The 21,466-nt window shown below is 36.7% G+C and overlaps 1 protein-coding gene across 3 annotated transcripts in view; it reads right to left on the bottom strand.

Annotated features, from left to right (window-relative positions):
- LOC113084639 (astrotactin-2-like) overlaps positions 1 to 21,466 on the bottom strand; it is a 479,964-nt gene that overhangs the window by 224,644 nt on the left and 233,854 nt on the right. For all 3 annotated transcript variants that reach the window (XM_026254924.1, XM_026254923.1, XM_026254926.1), the window contains 3 exons: positions 18,184 to 18,285; positions 5,958 to 6,104; positions 1,279 to 1,446 (listed from right to left, as the gene is read on the bottom strand). In XM_026254924.1, the coding sequence (XP_026110709.1) occupies positions 1,279 to 1,446; positions 5,958 to 6,104; positions 18,184 to 18,285 (417 nt within the window). The remainder of the gene's footprint in view (positions 1 to 1,278; positions 1,447 to 5,957; positions 6,105 to 18,183; positions 18,286 to 21,466) is intronic.

Below are 21,466 nucleotides of genomic sequence, written 5' to 3'. Positions count from 1 at the left end.
TAATTATGTCCCCACTGGATGCAACAAATGCCTCGTTTGTAATGGGTTTTATTGATTTTGTCTCGTCGCGCTGGGAGACGGCATCACAATATCCTAATGGATGTAACATTTCCGTCACACGCTTGAGGTATTCAGCTAATCACAAGGCACTGGTTAGTTGACCAATCAGAGCACACTTCACTTTTCAGAACGATGAGCTTTGTAAAAATTAACGCGTTTCAGAAAGCCAGGGCATAAAGAAGAAACAATAATGTACAGTACATGGAAAATAATGTGTTTATTGAACCTTAAACCGCATGAACACATTGCCTTACACAAAATACACAAAATAATGTTCTTTTTAGCAATATCATATGACCCCTTTAATAAACTTGTGTGTGTGTTTTAAAAAGAGAAAACTTGTTTTGATGTGTTAAATAACACTATTATAACATTATAATTTTAACTGTAGTGTGTTATGGGATTATTATATTTAAAGCTAATATATTTTAAATGGTTTGAATTACAACTTAATTATTACAAAGCTGTTAATTATCATCATGTTTCCAGCTGGTGGGAATAACTTGCCTCAGTTGAACAATTCAAGCAGCCATTTTCATCAGCACCTGACCAATTAATAGCACTTACCTATTTTATTCATTTTTATTTCTTTCTTTTTCTAATTCTTATAATTCATAAAGCGTGCTATGTGTACTCTGCTAGACTGAATGAGACTTGTCACATCACTTGTCTTCTGTTGCTCTCTTGTTGGTCTTATTGCTTCTGTCTGTCTGTCTGTCTGTCTGTAAATGTCTGTATTTTACCCCGTACATAAGTCTTAAGAGCACCAAGTGTTACTGGGTCATATTGCAAAGGAGCAGCTACAAAGACACATTCTAGACAATAACTGTAAATGTCAAGTGTGTTGCTCGTAAGCCCCTGGGCCGGAGACGTCACATAGGACTTGTGTTATTCCCACGATCCCCAGGCACCGGCACGCTTATCACACTGACGCCCTGCAAACTAAGACCTTGAGCCACAGATTACCACAGAAGGTCACGAGCAAATAAATGTGTTTCCCCATAAGTGTTCAGTACTGTATGTGTGTTTGTGTGTGTACAGGTTTATCCTCCACTGTGGGGTATTCTGATCATATAAACGATAGTAAAACCTGAAATTAAACAATGTTTTATCTGAAATTTAAAAAAAAAACAGGGGTAGGTTTAGATTAATGTAAAAAAAAATGGTACAAGTATAAGACAAGTCCCCACAAAGATGTGTGTGTGTGTGCTCCCTCACCAGTGTCCTGGTCACAGAGCTGTTCGCAGGGGTCAGTCGTTCTCTGGCCGCAGTAGTCTCTCACCCACTGGGTGGAGGTGTTGGTCTGGTAGTACAGGGTCAGTTTGGCTGGATTTAACCAGTTGGAGACATCCAGAAAACTGCCCATACTCACCACAAAACTGCTTCCTATAACAGAAACACAGAAAAAACATACAGGTTTATCTTGTATCCTTCAAGGACAGCACAGCATTTCTGCGATGTCCTACGCTGAAAAATATTTAGGACAGAGTTTGCTTATAATAATTAACTACTATTAAATAATAGTAACACTTTAGTGTAGGGACCAGTTTTCACTACTATCTAGTTGCTTATTAGCATGCATATTACTAGCATATTACTAGCACATTGGTTGTTTATTAGTACTTATGAAGCACATTTTAATGCCTTGTTCTGCATGAGAAATATTTTAGATCCCTTAATTCTACCTAATACCTAGACTTAACAAATACTTACTACGTATTAATAAGCAGCAATTTAGTTTAGAAATGAGTTTGAGGCAAAAGTCCTACTTAATATTTAGTTAAAAGCGAGTGTCCTTTTAAGAAAACTGGTGGAAACACATCCTAAGACTAAGGGTATATCTTGAAACATCTAAAGATCTCCAGGCCTCTTTATGCAGTGGCTAAGATCATTGTTCGAGAGTCTATCAAACAAACACTGAACAAGAATGATGAGCCGTTCAGTATCTGTCAAAGGCCAGTTCTCCCCAAAGCAGAATTAAACAGTGTTTCTAAATGTGTGTCTGTGTGTCCATCATTTCTCAGGATGACGTGTCCATCTGACCTGTTCTGCTGATGTGTGAATTCAGCACTTCCCAAAGATAAGGGACTTAAATTAAATTGCTGCGCTGCTTCATAATCCTGTCTGCCTTCTTAAACCCGCGAGCGGAGGCTGAGCGGGACGTGTGGACGCCTGCCAGACTGACACCCACTCAGAGACGCCCAGGAGTGGAGCAGAGACACAGGGATTTAACACAGCATGGCAGCTATTGTGCCTGAACTTCACAACACGCCAGTATGATGAGAACAAAGTTCTTCCTGGAGGAAGAAGAAATGTCTAGCTAGCAGTCAACAAATATCTGGGGGAAACAAACAAACAAAAACAACAACAACAACAAAAACTTAACTTAAATATTGTTTTGTTGGCTGTATAAAATAATGATGCATACAGTATATATATATATATATATATATATAGGGTCAGGGCTTAAAAATGAAGTTTGTCCACAAGTGTGCACTCAAAATTCACCATGCATTTTACTTCTATGTAAAACCTGATTGCATTGTATGCCCTTTATGAAATCCTCATAAACAGGAAGGCTATAGCATAAGCTAAATTTACAGCTCAGAGCAATGGACCATGTCTGAAATGAGTTTGACAAATGGGTGGGGGTTTCAGAGAAATGTTTTGTGTGAGTGTGTGTGTGTGTAAGTCCACATTTAACAGAGAGAGAGAGAGAGAGAGAGAGAGATGACCTTCTGAATACCACAGAAGAAACAATCAGCCACTGAATTTGAGTGAAGAAGTTTAATTAGGAACCTGTTGCTGGTGACTGTGACCTCTTCAAATCTCAGACTAATGTAAGTATACTAAGTATAGATACTAATTATATAACCTTTTCAGAAGTTATGTGCAAAGTGTGGGCTAATACGAGTGATCTGAAAATTTAGATTGTCTGCATCTTCTAAAAAAACACACACAACAGATGGAGCCCATGACCCTCAGCAAACCTACAAGAGTACGTCAGACAAATCACCTAGAAAACATGCTCTCTAAATTAAGATATGTTGGGTCCTGGAATGTGTGTGTGTGTGTGGATTACCTACTTAACCATATTTTGGGGACAAATATGTTCCCAGAAGTGAGCTAAACCTGATAAAAGCTCCCAAAACACCCTAAAGGTAATATCTTCATTTGTAAAATTTGAATAAAAATCACATGAATATTTGTTTGTTTGTTTTTCTGTTAGGGTTGGGTTTCAGTATTTATAATAACTGGCTGTATTTAAAAAGTTAAAAAGTATATGGTTTTTCTATTAAATGTCTCCATTTACAGTAGACAGCTGTAAACCAGTGTGTGTGTGTGTGTGTGTGTGTGTCTGTGTGTGTGTGTGCGTGTGTTGTTATACTTTTGACAATTAAATGTCCTCACTAACATGGTGGAATTTAATGACAGCTGATTTGTGAGGAAATATTATGCATCTTTACTAAATAAAAGGTTCATAAATCAGCCAAATTACACTTGTATTTAATCTAATGATGTGCAGGTTTTTGTGAGAGCTGTTTGATTGGTCAGGTATGACAGAAACCTAACATGTAATAAATCTTCTAAGATCTGTGTGTGTGTGTGTTATTAAGTCTTTAACACTTAAGCCACCAGGGGTTGTTGTATACCTAAAACCACCCACAGGTCAAACTTACCCATGCACATGACAACTGTTTGATATGGCTAAGAAATGTATTATGTCACTGTATTATACCACTGTCTTCACAAGGTAATATCTAGAGTCATAAAATGCTTATTTGTAGTCATAAACTATCTTTCTGTCCTTATGTTTTTTGTTCAAGGCTATTTTAAGCAGGCTTCACTAATCACTTTTCATAGAGGAATATAGGAATATAAATACATATTTTATTATTATTATTATTATTATTATTATTATTATTATTATTATTATTATATTTTCAGGAAACGTGCAGACTGGAATAACAGCAAATAATACAAATTGTAAAAAAAAAAAATAATTAATCCAAAGTTTTAACATTTATGAGTAGGCTAAAACATCATTTGAATGTGCGTTGTGTTACTGTTTACGGTAATTCTACAGTAAGCAAGTGAAAATAGGCATTATATGGGTAAATTTGACCTGCCGGTGCTTACAGCTTAAGCTTACTTACATCTGTTTTTGTTTTGTTTTTAAATCAGAAATTGGAAATAACCCAATTTTAGATGATGCACGGAAGCAGAGATGAAGGCAGCCGGATGGTCATGGGCCCAGCTGAAGAGAGTCGCCCAAAATCAAGTGCGCTGGAAAATTGATGTTGAGGCCCTATTCTCCTTCGTGTAGTCAGTGGAATAAGAAGATCCAGTATCAGAACATTCTGCCCGTGGCATCTGCAATTTAGGTCGGCCCAATACAAGCAGCTGCAGTTTCTCTAGTCTCCATTTTGTTTTGTTTCTTTCATCAAACCACTCAGATTTTAGACAGATTCAAAATATGAATGTATTAAATATAAATCTTAATTTCACATCATGCACTGTGTGTGTGTGTATGTTGATCACGATTGCTCTCTGAGGGTTAAAGCAGCCGACAGCATCTCTGACAGATGGTCCAGCAGCTCTTAACTGCAGCATCAGCATCACATGGCTTCTGCTGGCTCTCGCGCTGTGACACACTGCTACAACCACAGACATCTTTGCTTTCTTCTGAAACTTTAAGAGACTGGAATTTCAGAGTTATATCTGAACATAAATTCAGATCTGAGCAGAAATGAACTCATAAGACCTAAGACCATGGCTTTGGCCATGACAATTCATTTTCACTCAGTCTCTCTCTGATACACTGAAAAACTGCCAAAGCTAAATCAGATTTAGCATGCAATTTCAGAAAATCTTTCCAAATCCATAAATAGACATTTATTTTATTTATTTATTTTTCTCCTACTGTATGCATTTTGATGTTTGCACTACATAACTAGCTCCATGTGCATAGCTTTTTTGAAATAGTAAACTTGCTCAATAGCAGACCAAGTAAAGCATTGCACTTTACTATTTTAGCACTATTTTCAAAAGCTTAGAATACATTCATAATGGTACATGATTTGTAGACTAATACATTTTGCTACATTTTGATACATTTTGATGTTTGCATTGCAGCCCCCTGAAACATGAGCCACTTAAAGGTGCTGTATGCAAGTTTTTTACTCTACTAAAGCATACAATTACCATAATAATATGTTTGCAGATATTTCAGAAACATACTTGTTTATCTGAAAAACAATGCACCGGTCAGTTATTCTCCTTTGCTTTGGTTTGGGAAACCCACCCACTGCCAGTTTACGCAATTGTATTTCGGCACCCCGGGTTGCCAGTTGATGGAAAACACAGCATATTTCATCTCATACATCCTGAAGTGTGCTCCTTCCTGTTGTAGTCAAACTAGCAACCTGTGCATGTGTCAAGTCTGAGGAGGAGGGGCCGGATCAAAAAAAAAAAAAAAACTCTCCAATATTTAGATTTTGGACTGCAATACCTATAGTAGTTCAATTCTACATACTGCACCTTTACATCTGTTTCAGATAAATCTGAAGACACTGCTAGTTCACTTGGAAAGTATAATTTTGCCAACCAAGGTTGTTTATTCAAATGCATGAACTAAATAACAGTGTAAAGATTCTTTGAACACAATGTAAGTCACATTAGATACAAGTGTCTCCTAAATACATCACAGTAAATATAAAAAGGCCTACCATTCACCAAGTTGGTATCAGGTAAATTAATGCTGATATCATTAAAATTTAGTTTGTTATGTTGTTCTGAATCTACTTTAATGTACTAAAAAGGCCCTATGAAAAAAAAAAAAAACAGTCACTAACAGTCTTAAAATAATTCAGTGTGGTTGACTGTAGATTGCTCACCGTCAGCGATGAAGTGTTCAGGAACATGGAGCGTGACCTTGACGGTGAGAGGACAGGACGTTTGCGTGCCGTACACGACCGCCACCACACACGTGCAGACCGTGATCAGTGTTAACGTGGCCTTGCTCATGGGACTCTGAGGGCAGCCTGTGGGAAAAGACAGAAGAACACGATTATACAGATCAGACTCCTGCTGTGACATTATTTCTCACGATGTCACACCTCTCCCACTCACCATCAAATATCTGCTGCCTTCCACCATTATCAGTACTATTGTTCAAAAGTTGTGTCTTTGCTAAGACAGTTTAAAAAAAAAAATAGTTTCTTATACTTACAATATTATGGACTTATCAATATTATGAAAACATTATTACAATTTAAAATAATGTTTTGTAAAATGTCATGTGATGTAAAGCTAAATTTTCAGAATTATAACTCCAGTCTTCAGTATCACACGATCCTTCAGAAATCATTCTGATATGCTGATTTGCTAAAATAACTATGCATAAGTGTAACACTCTCTAGAACGATTCTGTTCACTCACACTAATCTCAATGTTTCAAAAGCTTTCCTTTTTTAGTTGCTTATGAAAAATGTTGATTCTGAAGTTTAATCATGTCACTGTCTAATAGAATACATTCTCCACTTCCTTCCAATGGAACGTTCTATAAACCTTGCCTGGGTGAGCAACAACAACCAGACGAGGGGCGGAGCTTAGACAAAGGTCAGTTTGGAACACTTAATACAGCAAGCAAGCAGCTCTAATGCTTCAATAAAACAAGGAAAGACAAGCGTCCTGATGCTTTCTGAGGACAGCCGGGCCATAAATTGAATCCTCAAGCTCTCTGTAGAGTGGACGTGGGAGAGAGAGTGTTTATTCCCACGTCTCACAGCTCTGTGATGATGATGATCAGATTTATGTAACAAAAAAGCTTTAAGTCCAACAGCAGTTATTTGTCTGTGAGATAGAGGTTAAACTAAAACTCTAATATCCACATCTAGTAAGAACCGACAAATAGGTTTTGACAGCTTTGGTGAAGATTAGATGCTTTGAAATCAAAGAACAGCATGTAACAATGAACAGGTAACATTGATACCATTAATCGATATAATCGTTAATATTCTTATGAATATATTGGCATGCTTAACAAACAAACTCTCTATGCTATTTATTGTGTTCTTTAAGTAGCTAAGAAAAGTCCTTGCTATAACTTGACTGATTTCTTTATGCAGAGAAACAGATAATGGGTTTTCATCATTATCCGACAGGACTTAGATTTCAGTGTTAGCTTGAAAATAATATATAATCACTGTTGTCTTGGAAACTGTACTGAGATAAACCCGACTAAGTGTCATAGAGGGCCTGGTGGGGTGAAATAAAAAGTGAAAGTAACTTCTCTTCAAGCAACTTCAAGAACCTGAGATTTCTGTAAATTGCATCCAGAGATCTCACAGATGCTTATATTAGTTTAGGTATCTCTGCCGTGTTCGGCGCTGCTCCAGGGGGTCACACCTGGCGTGTTCTTCACAGTGCAACATTCACAGTATCTCACGTCTCTTCCAGAACAATCTGTTCCTAACTGTAGCCGTCTGTGAACAGCGCACAATTATTAGCACAATCTCGACTGGAGATCCAGAAGATATCTTTAAAAAATGACAATGGGCTCTGAACATGTGGATTTGAAACTGGTGGACATCAACACAGGTAAACAAATGTGTAAAACAATCAAAAATGAGATGATGGCACCATCCGGAAGTGGTTCTGAACTCATGAATAATTGTTAAAATTAATAATTAATGTTAGCTAAAATCCATGAATAATATTAACAGTTACAACTTGACGTGATTATAATAATGCATTTCGTAAATGTTTAAATTACAAAAGCTAAGATTAACAAATGATTTAGAAATATTTTTACCAGTAGTTCATGTTAGTAATGCAGTTAAATAATGAAAGTTATTGTGAAGTGGTGCACAATGTTTTATAGGCCAATTTGCATGACACAATTTAAAATCGAAACTTGACTTGGATACATTGACAGGAAATAAAATCAGTCAATTAAAAAAAAAAAAAACAAAGTGAGATAAAAGCCTTGAATCCTTTTAAAATTATTTATACTATACCTACTTTGTATATGTTTTATATGCTTTTATACAAAAGTTACATTGTAATGCCTTTTCTTATAAGTGAGTCATCGTATTATTCACTGATTTATTCAAAAACACTGAATCACTAGTGTGTTTCTCTGTGTTTTAATGGTTTGGAACAATTCTTGTTAGATATATAAAACTGTCAATACTGAGGCCAAAATCGAAATTACTTAATGTTCACTTTTATTTTATCTTTTTTTGTCGCACAAATTTTCTACAGTTTCTCTCCCCACAACTCACTGAATAGTTTTTTTTTTTCTTTTTTTTTTTGCCTTCACACAGACACACATACATACATATATATATATATATATATATATATATATATATATATATATATATATATATATATATATATATATATATATAATGCAGTTTTGATCCACTGGCTTGTAGAGTCATTCTTCAGAATCATGCATATTCAAGAACTATTCTGAGCTAAATTCTTAATAAGAACCTTACATTAATCCCAATAGTAATGTTGTTATTGGCCCAAAACACAATACAATTGACTTTGAATAAAGTGATGTGTTGCAAAAGCATTTAACAGGATTGTTGTAATGTTGTCTTCCAATTACAATGTATGATTTATTACAAGACATGCACAAATAAATACAGTGATGTAACCAGATCTTACTAATGTAGCCCATTTTCAAATTTAAGCACATTAATTCCAAACCAACTGTGACGGGATTGAAATAACACATTTGGGCTTGTAGGGTTTATAAATAACTATTGCTACCTACATGTATAGGTTTTGTCAAGGTTCGCCTACTGGAGATGAAGAAGCATGGAGACGAAGAGGATTAACATACAATAGTCTTTATTTTACCACATAAAGGAGGACATGGAACAGGCAGGAACTAACATGTACGACGAGGGGTAGACATATAATACCGGACAAAGAACTCTGGACAAAACTCTCCTTAAGAACATAATCAGGAGAAGACGAGACACACCTGGAAACAAATTGGAAACAATCAGGGAGCAGGAACAGGAAGATAACCAAATAAGGGCATATAGACACAAGAGGGAAAACCGGCTATTTTATTTTATTTTTTTCTAAATATTTTTTTTGCTAAATAAACCCCATTATACTGGCAAATTATATATATATATATATATATATATATATATATATATATATATATATATATATATATATATATATATATATATATATTTTTTTTTTTTTTTTTTTTTTTTTACAATGATTCATATGCATGACTAATACACAAAGAACTTAAAGATGCATAAAGGGAGGAATACTGCAGTGTTTAGACATTGAATAGTCACTGAAATAATGAAGTACAACGACACAATGTTAAACGTGGAACGGGCCTCAATCACTGTGAAAGACCTAAGAGCACTTTAGCATATGTACGGACACAACAGCATGTTAACGCTGAACACACACACACACACACACACACACACACACACACACTCACTCTCTCGGGTTTTAGAAGTGAATGAGCAAGTCCTTGACAAAGCTTAGCAGAGCTTCACACTTGTGTGTCCTTCATGCTAGAGAGCATCTTCCACACAGTGCTCAATAACACCACTGGCTGTGCATTGATAACGCTCATGCATACAGGACTGTACATATAAAACATGACAACCACTGTTTAGATGCACAAACACAAATGTACAAATGCACACCCACAATATCCTCTTGAATATGGCTCAGCTATCAACACAGATGGAGTTTAACTGATAATTCATGGCTATAGCGGCTCAGAAGAGCAAACAGTGGCTTGAGGAATCAATAATGAACCCTGTTCTGGCCCTTCTGCTCAGAGCTCCTGGTTTTCAGCAGTTCTATCACTGCAGCTTTTGATACAGGTCGATTTAGACCGACACCACCACAATGAAAAGGGCTGAAACTCAGCGAAATAAAATGTGCTTGCCAATTTATTTTTCTTCTTTCTATTTTATTTTTGCAGTTTTGCAAGGGAGAACACGCTACAAAAGATAACTGTGAATAAAATAAATAAATAGGTGGTTGTTGCATGTGCAAAACCCACCACCAAATGTTTTGTCTGCCCCAAATCTCTATGATATATATTATGGTCTGTAGATATGGCTTGGGTTCAATGTACGTTATGGGTTTTATCATACTCCTGGTAAAAATTGCAAGCTCGACCATTCAGAAAGGTAACAACAAACCTCTCACCAGCTGTATGATTTAAAGTATCATTCACATCCGTATCACAAACAGTGTGGGAAAAACTGTGAGCAATAACAATAGTGATGATTGCTTTGGGAGGAGGACTATAATATCACAGTCTCAAGCCATTCACTAAAAGGGAAAAGTACAAAACAAGTCCATTTCATGGTTTGAGAGCCTTTCAAAACAAACAGGCAATAAAAGTATGACGCCGAAAATAAATTTGTGTTTCTCAGCATTCAGTGCAATATCTGAACAGCCTTCAAAGAAGAAAGATGCTTCCTGTCTGCAGTCATAATATCTACAACTGCAAATAACTGCACATGCTAACCCGCCTTGGGACCAGTGACTTTATAATTTAACTCCTAATTTACTGCTTATTAACTGTCAGTTAGGTAGTTAAGTTTAGGTCTTATATGATTAAGCTTGCCATTATAATAGGGTTAGAATTTTGTCAAATTATTAACCTGTTATATAGTTTAATAATTAGCATTTGGGAGTATTTAGGAGTGTTAGCTATGATATTAGTTTAAACAGTACAATAATAACAACATTATTAATATTATTATTATTTTCACTACATCAGTTTATTGAACACACAACATAATTTGAGGTGTGATGGAAGCAGCATGTGTTAGAAACAACCCAGGCCTGTTGCAGCATTTCTGCAACAATATATCATTATTTAGATTTTTGCATGTTTCACTAAGTGAAATATCCAGTGAGTTGAGATAAACATGTTTTATTTTCTCTGTAATAGCCAGACATGGGGACTTGTGACTTGGTGACTTGGACTCGAGTCAACTCGAGTCGCTATTTTTAGGACTTGAGACTTGACTAGGACTTGGAAGTTAAAGACTCGGGACTTGACTTGACTTGAGACACGATGACTTGAATGACTTGAGTGTTAATCACATCATGTTTTCAGTTTGAATATAAAATATATAAATTATTTTTTTTAAATAAAGTTGATTACTCAGCTGGAGCGCAGGCTGAGAATAGCGTCGTGACTGGATCAGGACACAATCATCAGTCATGCCCTCTCTACCTTACACACACCACGCCCACTTAAATCAGATATCACATCACATCAACATGTCAGCCTGAGAGGTACCGAGGGTCATCGCTTTTGTCTTCAATAGTTCGCGCCTAAAAACGCGTGGAAAACGCTAGTCGCGCCGCTTTCTCCTTCTTTCCAAAGCGCTCGGGCAGAAGTGCTCCTGGGGCGTCTGTCGTTGCTAAGCATCCATGACACGCTCTCTCTCATTGAAGACGCGGAAATTACAGCAAAGGATAAATGGATTTGCAGCACTAAAAATCGCTCGCAGTAGCTCTGCTACTAAATTCATTTCAAAATGGCAATCCATATACAGCTATGATCAGCTGTTCCTTCATCTTAGCTGAGCTTTCAACGTTGATACGGGAAAGGTTGAAGCTGATTGGTTAGTTATTGTCACATGACCTGCGGTGCGCTTGCGGCATTCTGAAAAGTTTCGATGTTTTTAACTCGATGCGGCGCGCACCGTGAGCGCGTTGCTTCCATTATGAGCGCACATACCGCGCACCTACATTGGAAATAACGAACTTGCGCGCGCAAAAGACGTGATGTGAACGGCCCCTAATGATCCGCTAGCAGGCCGTCAAAAACCAGGGGCGGCGCTAGGGCTGGGCTAAGAGGGCATAAGCCCCGAATATTTTGTTACCATGTCTTTCTCATAGAGCAAAACAATTAATCAGAAAAACAAATGTAGCTGCCGCGATTACCCAATTATATATATATATATATACATATACATACACACACACACACACACACACAATACAGAATATAAATATGACGTATTTTAAGTTGTTTCATACTTTTTTGTTATATACAGTACAGACCAAAAGTTTGGACACACCTTCTCATTAAAAGAGTTTTCTTTATTTTCATGACTATGAAAATTGTAGAGTCACACTGAAGGCATCAAGGGCTATTTGACAAAGAAGGAGAGTGATAGGGTGCTGTGCCAGATGACCTGGCCTCCACAGTCACCGGACCTGAACCCAGTCGAGATGGTTTAGGGGTGAGCCGGACCACAGACAGAAGGCTAAAGGACCAACAAGTGCTAAGCATCTCTCGGGGAACTCCTTCAAGACTGTTGGAAGACCATTTCAGGTGACTACCTCTTGAAGCTCATCAAGAGAATGACAAGAGTGTGCAAAGCAGTAATCAAAGCAAAAGGTGCCTACTTTGAAGAACCTAGAATATGACATATTTTCGATTGTTTCACACTTTTTTGTTATGAATATAATTCCATTTATAATTCCACATGTGTTAATTCATAGTTTTGATGCCTTCAGTATGAATCTACAATTTTCATAGTCATGAAAATAAAGAAAACTCTTTGAATGAAAAGGTGTGTCCAAACTTTTGGTCTGTACTGTACATAACAAAAAAGTATGAAACAACTGAAAATACATCATATTTATATTCTATACTCTGAGAGAGAGAGAGAGAGAGTGTGTGTGTGTGTGTGTGTGTGTGTGAGGGAGAGAGAGAGAGAGTGTGTGTGTGTGAGAGAGAGAGAGAGAGAGGGGAGAAATGTAACAAAGTTTAATGTTGTATGTAAACTGTGTTTGAGAGAGAGAGAGAGAGAGAGAGAGAGAGAGAGAGAGAGGTGTTCAGAGAGGAGTCTGTTGGATGTTTAGTTTTATGGACTCAATGTTGAAAATGTAAAACATTTCAAACACTGTTGGCAGAAGTGAAAAATAAATAATTTTAGGAAGTTACAATTTTGTTTGATTCCATGATGTATTTTACTGAACATGAGTATTTACAATGCAAATCCAAATTATTTTAATTTACTGACAGTTACTTATATCTTGTCTTTTAACTTTATTAAGATCAGATTCTGCAGGTAAAATAACAATATAAAGGTGACTTGACTTGGACTTGACTTGACATAGCTTGTGACTTGACTTGACTTGACTTGCCCAAGAAAAAAATACTTGGGACTTACTTGAGACTTGCACATGTGTGACTTGGTCCCATCTCTGGTAATAGCTAAACATGAATCTTGCTATGTTTTATTACATTGGTTGTTGTATGTATCATGGCATTTTGGAAATTAAATGTGTGGCGAGTGGTGCTAAAAGGTTTCTGTTATCACATTTGAAATTAATATACCACTTCACTAAACCTAACCGATGGTGATAACAAAAGCAAATGTTAGATAAAACACATTTGTTGAAGCAACCATGTCATTTTTTTGTTTTTTTTGTTGCTTCTACATTAGGGCTGCACGTTCTCAAGTTTTTCATTAACCGTTAACCGAGGCCCTTAGCGGTTAATACTCGGTTAACCATAGTGTGCCATAGTAACCATAACCATAGTAATTTCCGGACATTGGCCGAAAAAAAAAAGGAATGTCCGACAAAATTTAATCTCTCCGGTCAAATTGTCCTATTAAAACTGCCTAATAAAGCCGCCCATTAACACAATCTGAATTTGAGAATAAGCCAAAAATGTATAAGGCAAAAGGTAACAAGCAGACTCCGCGGCCGCCTCGCTAAGGCTATGACTATGTTTGACACGTACAATATTTGAAAATCGATAATTATTTATTTATTTATTTAAATTACATTTATATCTGAATTTATGTCAACCTATAGACTTTCAAATATCAAAATGTCATGAATTAATATGTATTTTTGTACAAAATGACATATAAACATATTTTCCTATTATACTTTGCATGGAAACGCTTCCAACAAGGCGTCGGTTCTATTTCTAGCATGCACGCGTCGAGCCGCGCCTGAGCCGCGGGTCTCACGCAGGCAGTCGGCAAGCTCTAACCTGTTAACATGGGAGCCGAATTAAAAACAGACATGCCACGCAGCTGAGATGCTTTCGCCACGCATCCAGTGTGTCCTGACCGGCCTAATGATGCCCGGGTGTTGGCTGTTGAGATTACAAAAACGAGGTTTTACTTTAAGTATATCTAAGCACTGCATTGCAATACTTGCATTTTGCCCCGTCACTCGTATTAGCCCGCTTCATATTAGAAAAATGACTTCTTCTTGTGGACATTACAAATGTCTGGGAGCGCTCTGGCGGTCTCTGTTGGGGCAAAAATGTATTACAACTAAATTCAATGCACGCCATTGACGTCACTTAACCGAGCAAAATGTTTCACTCGGTTACACAATTTTTAACGGTTAATCGGTTAACCGGTTAACCATGGACACCCCTATTCTACATGCATTTGAGCTCTTTTATTGTAGCTCGTGTTTCATGGGACTCGTACTTGTGCGCTTCGAATCGCAATGGTTACTGTACCAGGTGCGCTATTGTGCAAGTTTACTACATCAGAAAAGCCAAACATATCTAATACAAATATCAAGATGTACAGTATGAACTCATAACATGCATACTGTGCAAGGAACTGCACAGAAACATAAAGGTTGTTGGTGTTTTACTGCCACTAGTGTTCATTTCACCTGGAAACTGCATTGAAATGTACGTATTGGTATTTTTTGGAGTTTTGCAATGCTCTAGAAGCACATCCCCCCCCCCACAAAGAGCCTAAACTGTGTGGAACTATTAATCACTTTGAGAAAATGCTGCCTAGCTTTTAAGAACAGCATTAAAGAGTGCATATGAAGCCTAAAATGCTGTCTACAACAGGTACACAGCTCACTGGGATTTGAAACACAGTTACAGTTTAAAGTTCATATTTCTGTATTAAATTCATCATTGCGCGATTAAACAGTCTGAGAGTGATGTTTGTCTCTTGTGAGGCGCCGCTTCGTGATTCATCATGAATTCTCAGCGGGCCGTATTGAAAGCTGGTGATAGATGAGTGTGACTGCAGGACTCTGATGTTACACGCTGGGCTAATCATCTCTACCAGGAGTTGTTTGTCTCTCATTCCTGGTAAAATAACAACAGGGAGCGGCTGGTTTTGCCTCCTCCTCCACTTTTACAGACACGATGAGCAGCTTTGCATTGAGAGATCTTTGTTTCCAAAAAATCCATTTAGTTTTGTTTGATGTGTGTCTTTAGGTTTGTGATGCAATCTGCTGCATTGATTCATGAATCACCACCTCAACAATAGTGGACGTCTAAACTGGTGTTATTTTCATATCATTAAATACACTTTGTTAGTATTTTGAATTAATTAATTAATTGCGATAGGTTTGTTGTCAGTTTTTATCGCTTTCAAAATTTTGTATGTCTTTATAGATTCTATTTGTTTGCATTTATTCATTTTAGTATTTTCAATTAAATTAGAAATGTTGCCTTGTAAAATATTTGTATTTTATTTAATTTAAATTAATGATTATTTTTTAAGTAACATTAACAACTAGTAACTTTGATTAATTGGTTGATTTAATTTTAGTTTTAGGCTGTATTCACACCAGGAAAGTCCGCTAGTTCACTTGCTTTGGTCTGGACCAAATACAATGTTGAACATCAGATGAGACAATGTCATCGATACGATGGTGTAATAAGGATTTTTTGAAGACGAAGAAGTGCTGCAAGACGGTTCCAGCGGAGAGAGTTTGCTCTCATGTGCGCCTACCATGGCATACTGACAATGGCACTGCACAGAAGACTTATTAGGTATAAAGAAAGCAAAAAGCGAAACTTAAAAAAAATAAACTGTGCACATAGGGAAGCGATTGTAGGCTTTCGCAAGTGTAAGCTAACTGCGCGATTGCTCTCTTCCCCCCCCCCCCCCCACTCAACATGATTTTTATGCCTCTTCTCCAGTAGCTGTGATATATAGGAATCTGCCCAAATGTCAATGAGGCAGCGTGTCTCTTAGGAGCTCCAGGTTGAACCACCTCTCATTTTTCAATGGCTAAGTTAGCAAATGTAGCAAACACAACAGTTTCCCATAAGGCAGCTCCGACTAAGGGAGCCTGTTAACTCAAAAGGCACAGTGCTTTCTGCAGTTGTGTCGGATTGAGGTCGGATGTATGAAGTATGCCAAAAAGTATTTAAGTGAGTTTTCTGTAAATGTTTATCCAGTGAAATGTTTGACTTTCACTGCCTACTTTCACATAGTTTAGCTTGTTTGTTGTGCACAGTGAACTATGGTTTGCTTTGTGCTATATTTCACACAACTTTACACAAACATATTTTGGCTAACTACTGAAAAAAAAAAAAAAAAAAATATATATATATATATATATATATATATATATATATATATATATATATATATATATATATATATATATATATATATTAGGGGTGTAACGGTTCACAAAATTCACGGTTCGGTTCGATACGATACACTGATGTCACGGTTCGGTTCGGTTCGGTTCGATACGTTTTAGATACAGCAAAATGTAAAAACATCTCAACTTTTCAGAATGCCGCAAGCGCACCGCGGGTCATGTGACAAGAACTAACCAATCAGCTTCATCCTTTCCCGTAACAACGTTGAGAGCTCAGCCAAGATGAAGGATCAGCTGATCATAGTTGTATATGGATTGCAATTTTGAAATAAATTTAGTAGCAGAGCTACTGCAAGCGATTTTTAGAGCTTGCAAATCCATTTATCATTCGCTGAAATTTCCGCGTCTCATGGAGAGAGCACGTCATTGTTGCTTAGCAAAGACAGACGCCTCATGAGCGCTTCTGCCCGAGCGCTTTGGAAAGGAGGAGAAAGACGCGCTTAGCGTTTTCCATGCGTTTTTAGGCACGATATGTGAACGGCCCCTAAGGCGCTCGCTCACTCAGCACGCGCTGAAGGCTCGTTGCAAAATGTCGAATGCCTTTAACAGACCAGAAATATAAGATCCTAAAATAACCAACAGGTCTGGTGTTTGGGTTGGATTCCCTGTAAGCTATAGTTTCTAAATGCTGCAGGGATAGTTTGCTGCGTGCATGTTTCTCCTTTTTTTCGTCTTTTCCCAGATAGTACTGACGCATATATCCCAGATATTCCCGCTGGTGTTTTTTTTTTTTTTTTTTTTTTTTGTATTCCCGCTGGTGTACCCTGTCATGTTGCAGATGCGACATACCATTGTTTTTTTATCCACCACTCTCTTGCCATCACCATTATAGCTTAAAGGGAATCCAAAGTGCACCCAAACACCAGACCTGTTGGTTATTGGAGGATCTTCTCATTTCTAGTCTGTTAAACGCATTGGCTATTTTGCAACGAGCCTTCAGCGCGTACTGAGTGAGCGAGCGCCTGCTGAGTAGCCTAACATAAACATATAAGATGGTGTTTTTTTCTTCTTCGGGAGTGTCAGGGGCGTTGCCTGTTACGTTGTTTGGGTTATTGGGCTACCTTGTTGAACGCATATCATTATATTTCTATCTCTCTCTCTTTTTTTTTTTTTTTCAAATATAATTAATTACTCCAACGAACCGTTCGGTATACATAATGCGTACCGCGTACCGAACCGAAAGCGTCGTACCGAACGGTTCAATACGAATACGCGTATCGTTACACCCCTAATATATATATATATATATATATATATATATATATATATATATATATATATATATATATATATATATATATATATATATATATATATTGTGTACTTTATTCGTAAAAAGGTGCCTTAATCTCCGTATAAGTTGACAGTAAAAGATATTATGGAACATTTTGCATTCATTGACTTCAAATAAGAAAGTCTATAGTGGCCAGAGTACATAATACTCAATTGTTCATGGAAGGGGTTCCCACTTCTTTTTTTTCCACAGTTGAAACCCTTATGATCTAAATTATCAACCTTAAAGAAACCCTAATATTTTAAGTAATGTTCGGTTAAAAAAAAAAAAAAAAATGGAATCGAGCGTTCTGAGATTTGGCAGTGGTTGGAAATCTCTATTACGGTTTCATGTGCAAAGTGACTGATGTAAGAGTATATTGGGTAAATGAAGGCAGTTACCTTTGCTGCGGCGCCGGCCCCTGTGCTCCGTGTAGAACTTGAGTTGAGTGTCATCATCCATTTCAGATCCAGAATCTCCCTGACGGACCAACACGACTCCAGCTTCACACAAAAACACACAGACAGTTCTGTCATCTCACACATCTGTCACAAACACTTTATACACTTAATAAATCATCTGCAAACTCTCAGTTTGTAGTTCATTCATAATATATTAATAGAATGTCTCTTTTGATAGGCTGTGTACAAACCATGGGCTTAGGGGTGTGACGGTTAGTATATAACCGTGAGACCGGCGGTTGTAGTTGAACACCGTCATTAGAACTCTATAACCGCCAAAACCGTGTCATTAAAATATTTTTTACAAACATTTTTTATTAAAAATTATTTTCATTTTTTAGATAGGATCATAAGATGCGCAATATATCGGGAGACATGGTTTTTACCACTTAATGAAGTTTTGTAAATCGTCAGACATTATATTTAACACTTCATTAAATTTTGCTTTGTAGAAAACCTTTCTTAAAAACGAATTTAGTTTTGAACAAATTTTATCTTAATTTTAATAGATGTTTCATCAACCAATTGCATGTATTTTAATAAATAAAAAGCAAATATAGCAGACAATGATAACCGTGACATGGAAGCGCCAGCACGCCGCGTTCACTTGCACTGCACTTTGAACTAGAGCGCATCTCACCGTAAATGAAACTCAGCGTAGGCCTATGCCTCATACATTAGCATTAAATATCTTTGCTGCATCCTTTCTAGAACAGACGATGGCTTTTTTTTTTTTTTTTTTTTTTTGCGGCTCGCATCAGCAAAGCATTGCATCGTCCATAGACCGCAAAACAATCAGTGGATGGCGGGTGGGTGCGGCTTTGAAATTTGCTCAAAAAACTTTGGCGCCGATGATGAGTTTTGAGACAGATCTCCTTAATAAACGGAGGTCTGAAATCTCTGCCCCTTTACTGATCCGCTGACACGGAGTTAACCCGCTATCTCCAAGAACAACCAATTGACTCTATGGCAGATCCACTAGCATGGTGGCGAGACAATGAAACACGCTATCGCCCGCCCGGGGGACATTTGACTCACGTCATAACCGTCATCACCAATTCTGAAACCGGCACAACCCTACATGGGCTCTTCATTCATTGTCACTTGTAATATACTAATTATATTTTATTAGCTTATTAAGAGTTTGAGGTTTTTATCCTTTGTTTTTTTTTTTTTTATTGTATCCTACACCTGATATTTTCAAATGACTTTACATCATGAGTATCTGTATGCATTTTCTGTAACATGCCTGTGTATAGACACAAAAACATACAATATCTATGCAATTATTGTCACTGTACATTTTTCTGCCTATGTAATGTAATTAATGTCTAACAAAGGTTGGTTATTGGTAATTTAAAATTAGAGCTCCTGTACTCCTGATAACCATTAACAACTACTTTCCTACTGGTTTAAATACTTAACATTAGTTGGGTATGTTTAACAAGTTGTTAAAAAGGATTATAAAACATGATCTAACTCAACACATATGAGCCAGTTAAACAATGCTAAATTGTTAACTACCATGACCATGAATGAAGAGCTCACTATTTGTCCAAAGCACTACCAATGTAGAGACAAAACTTGAAACTATGAATTAACTATTAACTAATAGTTTTCAAATGATTCAGAAGTTGTTTGCCACTGCATACTTTTTATAAAGTGTTGTTACCCTTTATTCATTCATTCACTGGAGTTAATTCCAAACATTAATAGTGATAATTGCACTGGTAAAGGCTGAACAAAGTAACTATGAGCAAAGGATTACAATTCAGATACTAATATTTCTTGATGCAAACAAGTGTTTTTTTATTTTTTATATTCATACTTTGAAAAATACTTTTCAGTGTCACCTTGAATTTCAACATTTAATGGCCCTAATAAAACTGAACGACAGTTCTGAAACTATTCTTGATGATTTGTCTGTGATTTATGAATGCTGTGTGACATCCATAAAGTGCTGTGATAGGTCAGTATATGTTGAGACTCGCTCTCGTCCCTGTGATCCCGATCTGGTCACACTTACAGCTCAGTGCTCCGCAGAGACTCCATCTGGACTCTTAAAATGATAGACATTCAATTGCAGCCATTCAGTGGTACGTGAGTATGCAGAGGAGAGTGTTTGCTGGAGTGAACCTGATTTGTGTTTAGGGAGTTTAGGTCATGTTATTATTGATGCCTGGTTTAATTAGCGATTAGAGTGAGCCAGATCTTATTTGGTCAGTTGGTTCATTAAGAGAAAAGAGTGGAAGTCAGGTTATTGGCATGATACGACACATACTGTGTAATCAAAACACCGAGTGAGCTGCTGCTGAAAAAGAGCATTATCTGTTGCCCTAAACATGACACGTTTTATATTGAGCACTTCAAACTCTCTCATAAGCATATCGTTTAATAGCTTGTCCCCCTGATAAGTGTGCTGCTTAATGAATTTCTGATTTTCCTCAGCACACAACTTATATCTAACGATTAAATCCTTATCTGTAAATGTTAGAAATTTGTTCATAAAGGCTTATCCTGACCGCAAACCAAGTCTACACTAAACAGATTTTACTGAAAGAGCACCAGCGCACTCATGCATGTGAAACACAAGTAGACAAAATACATTTTACAATATTATAGTTTGATAACACTTTATTTTAAAGAACAATTCTAACTACTATTAACTAACTATTAACAAGTATGCATATTGGCTGTTTATTAATATTTATAAAGCACATGTACACATACCTTATTCTGCATGACCTTATTTTAGATCCCTTAACCCTACACCATGCCTAAAATTAACAACTCCCTAACTAATGATTAATAAGCAGCAAATTAGAAGCTTATTGAGACAGAAGTTGTACTTAATATTTAATAGTTCATAGTGAAAATCACATCTTGAAGTACAGTGTGACCAATATTTCGCATCCATAAGTGTAAGCTCTGTAAAAAAAATTCCCCCATTTATGCAATATGAATATATTTAAAGACAGAGCCATAGTTTATTTGGTAAACCACTGTTTAACACACACACAGAGACACAAACACACTGCTGTGCCAAAAACATAATTTTTACTGCAAACATTATTTTTGTGTATCATTACACCCCTGTGTTTTCAATAATACTTTTCATTTTTCTGTATTATTTCCTTTAGATATGATATTGTGTACATAACATTTTGTAAATGCCACCAACAGATATCCGCATTTTATTTATTTAAAACTGTTATATGACTCA

Source organism: Carassius auratus, chromosome 5, assembly GCF_003368295.1.
Source record: "Carassius auratus strain Wakin chromosome 5, ASM336829v1, whole genome shotgun sequence".
In the NCBI taxonomy this organism is placed as follows: domain Eukaryota; kingdom Metazoa; phylum Chordata; class Actinopteri; order Cypriniformes; family Cyprinidae; genus Carassius; species Carassius auratus.
Note: the sequence above shows the minus strand (reverse complement) of the source record. Positions and strands in the feature narration are given on the sequence as shown.